The 10,991-nt window shown below is 38.3% G+C and overlaps 2 protein-coding genes across 2 annotated transcripts; one reads left to right on the plus strand and one right to left on the minus strand.

The window, feature by feature from the left end:
• The first annotated feature begins 858 nt into the window (after nucleotides 1–858).
• Nucleotides 859–6,120, plus strand: LOC110001020 (interferon-induced protein 44-like). The gene is made up of 5 exons (XM_029281766.2): nucleotides 859–1,078; nucleotides 1,576–1,725; nucleotides 3,901–4,072; nucleotides 4,493–4,593; nucleotides 4,712–6,120. The coding sequence occupies exons 1-5, from the start codon at nucleotides 905–907 to the stop codon at nucleotides 5,015–5,017; spliced, it is 903 nt and encodes a 300-aa protein (XP_029137599.2). The 5' UTR covers nucleotides 859–904; the 3' UTR covers nucleotides 5,018–6,120.
• A 923-nt stretch (nucleotides 6,121–7,043) lies between these two features.
• LOC110001018 (interferon-induced protein 44-like) lies at nucleotides 7,044–10,739 on the minus strand. The gene is made up of 8 exons (XM_020656432.3): nucleotides 10,645–10,739; nucleotides 10,162–10,206; nucleotides 9,570–9,603; nucleotides 9,235–9,433; nucleotides 8,823–8,972; nucleotides 8,127–8,298; nucleotides 7,928–8,028; nucleotides 7,044–7,812 (listed from the first exon to the last, which is right to left on the minus strand). The coding sequence occupies exons 2-8, from the start codon at nucleotides 10,202–10,204 to the stop codon at nucleotides 7,651–7,653; spliced, it is 861 nt and encodes a 286-aa protein (XP_020512088.1). The 5' UTR covers nucleotides 10,205–10,206; nucleotides 10,645–10,739; the 3' UTR covers nucleotides 7,044–7,650.
• Between the last annotated feature and the right edge of the window lie 252 nt (nucleotides 10,740–10,991).

Genomic DNA, 10,991 nt, shown 5'->3' on the forward strand with positions numbered 1-10,991 from the left:
GACTGTATTCCTCATAATTGTTATTTTTACAGAGTTCATGATCTGAATATTCTTCCTTTATCGAGGTAAAGTCATGCACATTAACACACCACTGTTATATTTTACAGATATGGGAGGAGGAGAATCCAAACCAGCCCCAGCACCACCTTCTCGTAAGACTTTTTGCACAAATATTAAAATGATTCCTGGTCAAATATTGTGACAGTGTTTCTTGAGGTGATGTTGATTATAAGTTTAACCCTTGGTTGTCCTGCAGTTTAGTATACACTACATATACTTTATTAAATATGCCTTTGGGTGTGGGTAAGCAGGAGCACGGGGACATCTTCTGCTGTTTATCTCATACACATTAATATCCGTCTGTAGCATAGCATGACACACCCAGACTGAATAACAACAACAGTGATACATCACTTCACTGGTCTTAAAGCAATATCACTCAGCCAGCCGTAACCATGAGCAACCTTAAAGGCAAAGTGCATCATCAGACTGTTACTCTTCCAATTGTATGCAAAGTACAATTTAATTAAAAAATAAGTTATCCATAAATCAAATGATGTTTATACTCTCAACCTGAGAAAAAATTCACAAAAATAAATCTCATCTCCATCTTCCAATATTACCATCCAGTGAAACTTGATGCTGTTTAAATTGTTTAAATAGTCTGAAGTTGTCTTACTGTATGTTAACATGTGAATTTGTCTTTCAGCTCTTTTCAGTGAGCCATGGAGGACTCTGCCGATGTGAGTAAACAGGAAGTGAGGGTGATGAAACTGGGTGTGGTTCTGCCACTCAGCAGAGCATCAATAACAATGTGCCTGTTGAACGTTCAATATTCAAAACACTGAAGTAATGAATCTCATGTTCTTCTACCAACAGGAGCACTCAGGAAAATCTCCTCTTAATGAAATCTTACCAACCTCGAAACAAAGGAGTCAAACATCTCAGGATTCTGCTTCATGGACCGGTTGGTGCCGGCAAGTCCAGTTTCATAAACTCTGTTGAAAGTGCTTTGAGAGGCATTGTGTCAAAACGAGCTTTGACGGATGCTAACACCGGGAGCAGCTTCACCCTAAAGGTATGAACAACTGATGACTGTGGTGACTCCAAGCTAATATTATTCACCATTCTCTGTAAACTCCACCCCTATCTGTGAATGGCTTAGTGAGCATGTGTGTGGGTGGTGAAGCGAGTGAGGAGAGAGAGAGACAAGGCGCGTGTGTGTGTTCGACAGGTGTGTGCGAGAGGCAAGTTACTGATGCCGTGGACCGGAGCAGAATCAGCGCAGAGAAACTAGTCAGCATCTGAAGTGTATGCACAGTTTGAGCTCTGTGTGCATACTAAAAAAGTAAAAAGCCGGACTCTCCGTGTCTGTTTACAACTTGCTAAAGTTGTAAAAACTTGCTAAAACTTGCTAAAGTTGTAAACAGTTAAAGTGACAGGGGTTAGCCCCAAAGTTGAGGGCTACAACTTCAGCCCTGGAGCAGACCACGGTCGGAACGCCGAAGCAGGAAAGCTTAACATTATCTTACATTTACCTGAACGATGCAAATAATTTCTCCTTCTTCTTCACAGTACAAAACATACAACATCCATAAAGATGATCAGAGCTTCTATTCTATTGTTTTCAATGACATCATGGGCCTTGAGAAAGACGACAACAAAGGAGTCAAGGTGGAAGATATCAAACTGGCCCTGCGGGGACATGTGAGAGATGGTTACAAGGTACACTCCTAAGACGTTCTCTTCTCTTTTTAAAGGGCCCTGTGGAGTTCACTTCAACAAGTGTTTTAAATTAATGTAACTTTTGGTGTTGAAAAACGAAGCCAATTCAGAACTGCAATAACCTGCAGTTCCTCGAGTGTCCATCGGAGGCAGGCTGCAAAAGCCCTGGGCCCATAGCCAAAGAAATCATGAGAAGGAGTGAGTGTGTGTGTGTGTGTATGTGTATGTGTATGGATGCTGAAGCAGACGTTTGGGTAAATTGTAGCAGGGATAAGCTAATGTTTTTGCACATTTGTTATTACTGTTTTTATATTGTTTTGATGTATTGTCCATGCAGCAATTTCCTAGTATCTGAGACAAATTTCTCCCTAGGGAGACAAACCACCTTGAAATCCTGAGAATCCTCTCACACAGCTCCTAGCTTAAAAAATCCTCGCAAGGAGTCCTAGATGAGGAGTGATTTAGAAACACTCTCTGAGCGAGGAAGGGACAGAAACTTTTATCTTAATGAGGAGGCCTAGTTGACCTGTTGCTTAGTATGACACGTTCTTCAGAAGCTGATTGAGTGCTCTCTTACTGATAATGGGCATAGAAGTACAGGGAAATCGATTGGGTCCACTCTGCAGCGTAATTCATTTATTAAGATATTATATCTTTATTTAACCTCGGATTCAGAAAGGGGCACCACATCCTGTTACTGTTAGAAATTAACTCTAACTGTATAAGTTATTTCAAGTCAGTTTCATATCTTGAAAGAAGTTCGAGAAATGTTAAACCAGAAAACACACAGACAAAGTTCTGAATTTTATGTTTTAAATTTAATATATAAATGGTAAACAATCAGGTATAGATAAAACAGATAAGCGTATGATTCTTATGATCATCTTATGAGCAAGTTATCGAAGGAGAAAAGTTGATAAACGAATTTTAGGATTCTCTTTGGATTTAAAGGAGGGCTCTGAATAAACACGACTCATGACCTAATCTCTCAATAACCCACTGCAGGAACAAACACTCTTACTGTGAGGTGTGTTCGATTGAACTCCGCCGACTGGTCCCGCGTTTCAGTCTCCGGCAAGTGGTTATTTTCAGGCCTAGAGAGGTCCACGGGTCAGATTAGATGCCTTAGCACCTTGGTCGGAGTATGAAGCTAGGATGGAGGTGGAATGGCAGTTCAGCCGTCGTGGTTGTGTCGTCATCAGCTCCAAGTGGATCCAACAGGAAAAATATGAAAGAGTCTTTTGATACGTCGATTTCCAATTCAGATTAACCTGCCATCTCGATGAATCCAAATTAAGAAATTGGCGTTCGAAATTGAAGAGCAAAGACTTTGGAGAAGAAAATTCAAAAACCTTGTTTGTGCAAAAATAATTGATGTTTCAAAAATGTCTGTTGAAAATAAAAGTTCAGCAGGGATTGTTCTCTCTAAAGCACAAACTTAAAAGTCTTAAGGTGATTTGAACTAAAGTCCGAAGAGGAGTGAGCAAGAGCAAGAAGCAAGAACCTGAACCTTGAGATCTGAGCTGAGTCTGAACTTTTATCAGCTGCAAGAGAAGGGGACCGCCCAAGGGTTACTCCCACTCTGACCAGAGGACAAATGTTTAAATTAAACCGAGTTTACTCAATAAGATTAAGAATAAGAATCTAAACATATATACGTCACATATATGTTTCTATCAGATCCACGTTGATGTAGGTTCACGTCATATATTTAGACATGAATTTCTATCAGATCAGTCACAGTTTCGGTCAATTTGTACATAGCAGAGTGTTCTATTTCCCCTCGGTTGTTTAGTCAAGGCGTTGTAAAAGTTTAGAATATCCTGTCTTCTAGAGCCTGTCTGAGAGGGAGACTTAAATCATTGATCAGTTCCTTTGTTTCTTGATAAAAAGTAACCAAGATGTTAATCCACATTCCTGAGTCCTGCAGAAAGAGAGGTTGTGAAAAGTAGCTGCTAATATTGGCTACAACTCATACTGTAGGCCCTCACCTATCAAACGTACGGCAGAAAACAGAAAAACTAAAAACAGTTACTTTAAAAGGACAGACAAACCTCCAGAGGATACTAAATATCCACTAAATATTTTTTTATCATTTTGCTTTTTTATTCCCTGAAACATTCACGGCTCTGTGCATTGAAAAATACTATTAGAATGTCTATTTTTGTTTTTCAGTTCAATCCCTGTGGCCCACTGACAGAGGACGACCCGGGCTACAACTCCAACCCCTCTCTGGATGACAAAGTCCACGTGCTGGTCTGTGTGGTTCCTGTCAACTCAGTCTCTCTGTTAGATGACAAAGTCGTGCAGAAGTTAAGAGAAGTCAGACTAGCTGCCAGTGATCTGGGTAAGAACAGATATCGCACACTTACATTTCTATATAAGTAGGGATGTAAAGATCATTTGTGAAATCTTGAAAAATCGATTCAAAGGTGTCAAGGTTCACATCGGTACTCTGAAAAATGAATGTCAATATTGTGAGTGTCAGCAGCTGTAGAGCAGAGGCGTTTGGTAGCTGCAGAGCAAGATTTTGCAAAAAAAAAAAAAAAAAAAAAAAAGGCCAAACCACACTGACAAGTGGGTTTGTAGCCCCTAAAGGAATCTTTTTCAATCGTAATTTATAATAATCTACAGTCTGATTTTGTTAAATAAATCCTGAGAAAATTGTATCGTGAGTTTAGTGAATTGTTACATCCCTAAATATCAGGCAAATTAATTACAAGAAAAACAAATGATTAAAATACTGAAAATGTTTCCACATCTGCAGGAATTCCCCAACTGGTCATCCTCACCAAAGTTGATCAGGCCTGTCCTGAGGTTGAATCAAATATTCAGAACATGTACAAGAGCAAGTACCTGAAGGGACAGGTGAGCCGGTTTAGATTTGTTATTGTTGAGTTTCACTTCTTTTTTTCATCACATTTCCACCTTTGGTCTGAGCTTTGCAATCCCTGATTATCTGAAATTATTTGACTCCAACACGTAGGTGGAACAATTCAGCGCGAGGCTGGGAATTTCCACCAACTGCATCTTTCTGGTGAAGAACTACGAATCAGAAACCTACACAAATGATGGCATCAGTGGGCCGATACTGACCGCACTGAAACAGATGGTAACCGAAGGAGAAGACTCCTTCATCCCAACCCAGCCGCGAGAGGAAAATATTGTCACTTCATGTTTCAGCTCAATTTTACATTACTTACCACAGATTATGCATTATTGTACATTAACACAACATGTAAATGTATCCTGCTGTGGTAAGGAAAACAATGAAGGAACACAAACATGGTAACACTTTAAAATAAGGGTACATTAATTCACATTAGTTAAGGCATTATTAAGCCTTAACTAATGGTTACTAACAGTTAACTAATGTGTCTAGTAATCATTTATTAATGGTGTTCATGTTAACTATGGTATTAATTAATACATTATTTAAGGATGCTATTAATATTAGTTAATGCAGTAATACGCACAGTAAATTCATACAAAAATGAACATTAAGAAACCCTTAACAGATGTCTCTTATTAACATTAATTAAGGGTTTACATGTTAATTAAGCCTATTAACTAATATTGCTAAATGTTTGATAAAGATGTTCATTTAGATGCATGTCTTGAGGTTCACAGTTGAGTCATGTCATTAAGACAAAAGTGTTTGTTTTTAATTCATATTTATTTAAGGTTAATGACTGCTCACTTGTCCACCCGCCAACTGGTGACTTATTTTTGGTAAAGGTTGAGATCAGTGGACCACACCATGGTCTAAATGTAGACGTTAGATTGTTCCTTTATCTTCATGTAGACGTTCTTAACTTACAGCCTAACCTATCATTATTGTTGATGTTATATAAGCATTACTTAACCATGATTAACCATTTATTAATGCTCTGAATAAGCCTTACTTAACCATAATAGACCATTTATTAATGCTCTGAATAAGCATTACTGTTAGTACGTATTTTCATGGATTCATTCATCTTGATAATTTTGTGGTGTTGAAAGATCAGAAAGAGTTATGCAATTGTTGAATTTGTTTTAACCATATATGCTCTTTTCCTTTTATTATCATTTAATGCATTTATCATTTACTTAATATATTTTCTTTTTCTTTTATTATCATTTAATCTTTTTATCATTTCATTCATATGTCATATAGTCAATACGACTTTTGTTTTCTTGGCTTTTACATTTCCTGTCAATCCTACACATACCCGCGGCGCCTATGCACCTGTGAGGTCAGGATAAGTGTGCCATACTTTGAGCAAGACCACATATGAGCTCGTAGGTGTATAGCGTTTTCTGCGAATCTGCCTGGTTCACGGTCTTCAAGCTAAAACCAAATATACCTGTGTCACCTTTATACTTTGACATTAAAACCACATATGAACTTGGTATCAAGGATGTATCACGTTTCTTCAAATCTGCATTGTTGAGGTTTTACAGAATCTTGGAAAAAAGAGACCGTCCGTTCTTTTTTACTTTTCTAAAGGACTCCACGTCACTCTGACTTTTGAATCCCCATTTTGGGACTTAGTCTCTGAGACCAAGATCTTTTAAAACCTCAAGTGTCTACACTCTCGATTTAGACTTTTGTCTTTGTATTTTGCTTTTTACATTTTTATATTTTTACTTTTACTGTTTTGTATTTGCATTTGGAATATCATTTGAAGTTTTTTGATACATTTTCTGAAACTTTTTGAAACCATTTTCTGACTGAAATCATTCACACCACAAAGACCGGAGTCTCTCTTAAGGACCCCGTGAACCTCGGAAGGTAAGCTTGAGCAGTCACACCACGGCACACTTCTACTGACTAACGGCTGGTAGGGAGCAAGTTCTAGGAAAGAGTAGACTAGTTAACTAGTGGGTGGTGAGCTTCTGTTAGCTATAGTAAAGTTATTGACCCCTTTTTGCATGTCCAGGACATGCTACAGTGGATATATCTTTAAATTGTGTCAACCATCTAAGAGTAATTCTTCTTTTAGGTTTGTGGAGCTATAATGCATGTGTAAGAGACATCATAGCTGCAGAGTTATATTTGGATTGGAGCCAAGTGTCTGTTGTGAGCAGAAAAGGAAATGAGCAGAAAAGCCAGGAATTTGTAGGATGTACCTTCTAGCAGAATATAAGCAACACTGTGAAGATGAAGACTTTGCCACTTTGCCCACGATGACCAATGAGGCCAATGATTGCAAGCGATAGTGAGATCTTGGTCAGCATGGGTCAGCGATGGTCTGCACTTTGTCAGCCATGTGTGTTGTGTTTCGATGTTGTCTGACCATGGCTGAATAAATCCTAAAATGATCCACAGTCTGTTTCAGGAATTCATCATTGTCCATTTAATACAGAAACAACCCCCACCCAACAAGACATGATGACAAACATCTTTTGTTTCAATAATCGAACTTTGATTAATCCAATTCATTGGTAAAGAATGACTTACACGAGGAACCAGCTTGTTACTGTTAGTGAATCCACTCTGGGAAATCTCAGGTTTCATAAACCATCTACACAGCAATTTACCATTTTCACACGCAGCTAATTCATGCAGAATTACAACAAAGTTTCTTTATTTCATGTTCATAATGTAAATATTCAGAATTACTTGATTGCAATGGTTTATGCAAATATACAATTTAATACACAATATAAATATTGTGTCCCACTTTTGATTTTGTACCTCTTACACAGTCATCATTAAGAAATACAAAATGTCAAACTCAACTAAGAACGGTCAGGAAATCCATTATTTGTTTCCTCCTGTCTTAACCATCAATGAATCAATCACGCCTTACATCACATGATATATCCATCATACAATAACAAAATGACAAATAACTGAAAATCACACAGCAGGTTACACTTACAGGTTTGTGTTAATGTTCCTTCATCATGCATCGTCTGCCTCAGCAGTGAGACGGTCTACATATAGTTGAGGTAGTCTTCTCCCTGGGATACCATCTGTCTCAGTGTGGTCAAAAGCGGCCCGTTGATGTCGTCAGTCGTTTTGATTTCTGACTCGTAGTTCTTCACCAGAAAGATGCAGTTGATGGGAATTCCCAGCATTGCACTGAATTTTTCCACCTGTTGGAGTCAAATAATTTCAGATAATCAAGGATTGCAAAGCTCAGACCAAAGGTGGAAATGTGATGAAAATAAATAAATGAAACTCAACAATAACAAATCTAAACCGGCTCACCTGTCCCTTCAGGTACTTGCTCTTGTGCAAGTTGTGAATATTTGATTCGACCTCAGGACAGGCCTGATCAACTTTGGTGAGGATGGCCAGTTGGGGAATTCCTGCAGATGTGGAAACATTTTCAGTATTTTAATCTTTTGATTTTCTTGTATTTCATTTGCCTGATATGGAAATGTAAGTGTGTGATATCTGTTCTTACCCAGATCACTGGCAGCTAGTCTGACTTCTCTGAACTTCTGCACGACTTTGTCATCTAACAGAGAGACTGAGTTGACAGGAACCACACAGACCAGCACGTGGACTTTGTCATCCAGAGAGGGGTTGGAGTTGTAGCCCGGGTCATTCTCTGTCAGTGGGCCATTAGTACGAAACTGAAAAACAAAAATAGACATTCTAATAGTATTTTTCAATGCACAGAGCCGTGAATGTTTCAGTGAATAAAAAAAGCACACTCTTTTTTTTACATATTCTAGTTTTACATTTTATTATTGAGAGACTTGCTTCTCACACACAGGCCTGAATCCTTGTGCTTGGGTCGCGGTACCAAACAAACATGCCTAATGGGAAAACACCCTGAGAGAGAACTCAACCAATCGCAGCTTCTGAAGAAAGTGTCATACCTAGCAACGGGGTCAACCGGGTCAACTACACCTCTTCATTAAGATAAAAGTTTCTGTCTCTTCCTCGCAAAGAGAGTGTTTCTAAATCACTCCTCATCTAGGACTCCTTGCTAGGATTATTTAAGCTGCAGCACACCTCTGGTGGAAACTCGAGGAACTGCAGGTTTTTGCTGTTCTGAACATCAGAGGGTGCTGCTTGCATTCATTTAAAACACTTGTTGAAGTGAACTCCACAGGGCCCTTTAACAAAAAAAGAGAAAGTTTTAGGAGTGTACCTTGTAACCCTCTCTCACATGTCCCCGCAGGGCCAGTTTGACATCTTCCACCTGGACTCCATTGTTGAGGTTTGCCTCCAAGCCCATGATGTCATTGAAAACAATAGAATAGAAGCTCTGATCATCTTTTTGAATTTTGTATGTTTGGTACTGTGAAGAAGAAGGAGAAATAATTTGCATCGTTCAGGTAAATCTAAGATAGACATTCCTAAACCAACAAAATAATTATTTCATTTTATTCAGTGAGGTTATTCAGTGATAATCTATGTTGATCAAATGTTTTTTATTTTATTTGTAATCTTTTACTGAAACTGAGCTGCCAAAAAAATATCAATTTCTTCAAGGAATTTAGTTTACAGAGAATGGTGAATAATCTTAGATTTGAGTCACCACAGTCATCAGTTGTTCATACCTTTAGGGTGAAGCTGCTCCCAGAGGTCGCATCCGTCAAAGCTCGATTTGTAACAATGCCTCTCAAAGCACTTTCAACAGAGTTTATGAAACTGGACTTGCCGGCACCGACCGGTCCATGAAGCAGAATCCTGAGATGTTTGACTCCTTTGTTTCGAGGTTGGTAAGATTTCATGAAGTTGAGATTGTCCTGAGTGCTCCTGTTGATAGAAGAACATGAGATTCATTACTTCAGTGTTTTGAATATTGAATGTTCAACAGGCACACTGTTATTGATGCTCTGCTGAGTGGCAGACCCACACCCAGTTTCATCACCCTCACTTCCTGTTTACTCACGTCGGCAGAGTCCTCCATGGCTGTCTTAAACAAGCTGAAAGACAAATTCACATGTTAACATACAGTAAGACAACTTCAGACTATTTAAACAATTTAAACAGCATCAAGTTTCACTGGATGGTAATATTGGAAGATGGAGATGAGATTTATTTTTGAGACATTTTTTCTCAGGTTGAGAGTATAAACATCATTTGATTTATGGATAACTTATTTTTTAATTAAATTGTACTTTGCATACAATTGGAAGAGTAACAGTCTGATGATGCACTTTGCCTTTAAGGTTGCTCATGGTTACGGCTGGCGGAGTGATATTGCTTTAAGACCAGTGAAGTGATGTATCACTGTTGTTGTTATTCAGTCTGGGTGTGTCATGCTATGCTACAGACAGATAATAATGTGTATGAGATAAACAGCAGAAGATGTCCCCGTGCTCCTGCTTACCCACACCCAAAGGCATATTTAATAAAGTATATGTAGTGTATACTAAACTGCAGGACAACCAAGGGTTAAACTTATAATCAACATCACCTCAAGAAACACTGTCACAATATTTGACCAGGAATCATTTTAATATTTGTGCAAAAAGTCTTACGAGAAGGTGGAGGTGTGGGTGGTTTGGAAGGTTGAGGTCCCATATCTGTAAAATATAACAGTGGTGTGTTAATGTCTCTGGACTGAGGGAGAAAGCCGGAGTACCGAGAGAGAAACACTTCCCCAGGGAGAACATGCAAACTCCACACAGAGAGGGGCCTGATCAACAGGGATTCAAACCAGGAACCACCGTGTGCTAACCACTGCACCACCATGCAGCCCATTAAAATTATTCATCAGTAAAAACAAATTAAAATAAATAAACAGTTCATGTGAGAGTTGGTTTGTCAAAGTAACTTTTAAATAAATATCAATTCCATGTTCACATCATTCAAGAAAAATAAACAAAGAGGGAAAAGGAAAACTCAGCAGTACAAGGAGTCCTTTATAAAAAAGAGATTTATCATTATAAACATCTTGAAGTCTAAAACAAACTGACGTCAATCAAATGAATAATAAAATCATAGAATGAAGAGAGTCTTACCTTTTCTTGTGATGCTCTGAATGCTCTGGAGTGACTCTGCAAATGTGCAGGCTGGTCCGGCTTTTTATAGGATAGGGTTTCTTACTTTCACTTTTGTTCTTAGGTATCTGTTTCTGGTCAGCCTTCTGACTTTCGAGAAATGACCATTCAGATCTTTAGTGACTTTTTTCTTTTTTTTTTTTAATGTGCAGGTTCATCAGAATTCGCATAAGATGTAATACAAAGGGAAAAATGTATCTTGACTGACTGACTATATCAGTCTTTGCATATACAGCAGTGATAGCTTGATATCTAAATGTTTTTTTCAGTATTTATTTATATTTACTCATTCTACCTTTCCCTCTGTG

This window comes from Labrus bergylta, chromosome 16, assembly GCF_963930695.1.
Source record: "Labrus bergylta chromosome 16, fLabBer1.1, whole genome shotgun sequence".
NCBI classification, from domain to species: domain Eukaryota; kingdom Metazoa; phylum Chordata; class Actinopteri; order Labriformes; family Labridae; genus Labrus; species Labrus bergylta.

Coding starts and splice junctions, on each gene's coding strand:
- LOC110001020 (XM_029281766.2), top strand. CDS start 905: ATGAAATCTTACCAACCTCGAAACAAAGGAGTCAAACATCTCAGGATT. Junction 4,073..4,492: donor ACTAGCTGCCAGTGATCTGG/GTAAGAACAGAT, acceptor CCACATCTGCAG/GAATTCCCCAACTGGTCATC. Junction 4,594..4,711: donor GCAAGTACCTGAAGGGACAG/GTGAGCCGGTTT, acceptor TCCAACACGTAG/GTGGAACAATTCAGCGCGAG.
- LOC110001018 (XM_020656432.3), bottom strand. CDS start 10,204: ATGGGACCTCAACCTTCCAAACCACCCACACCTCCACCTTCTC. Junction 8,973..9,234: donor GGAGCAGCTTCACCCTAAAG/GTATGAACAACT, acceptor TCTTCTTCACAG/TACCAAACATACAAAATTCA. Junction 8,299..8,822: donor ATGTGAGAGAGGGTTACAAG/GTACACTCCTAA, acceptor TTTGTTTTTCAG/TTTCGTACTAATGGCCCACT.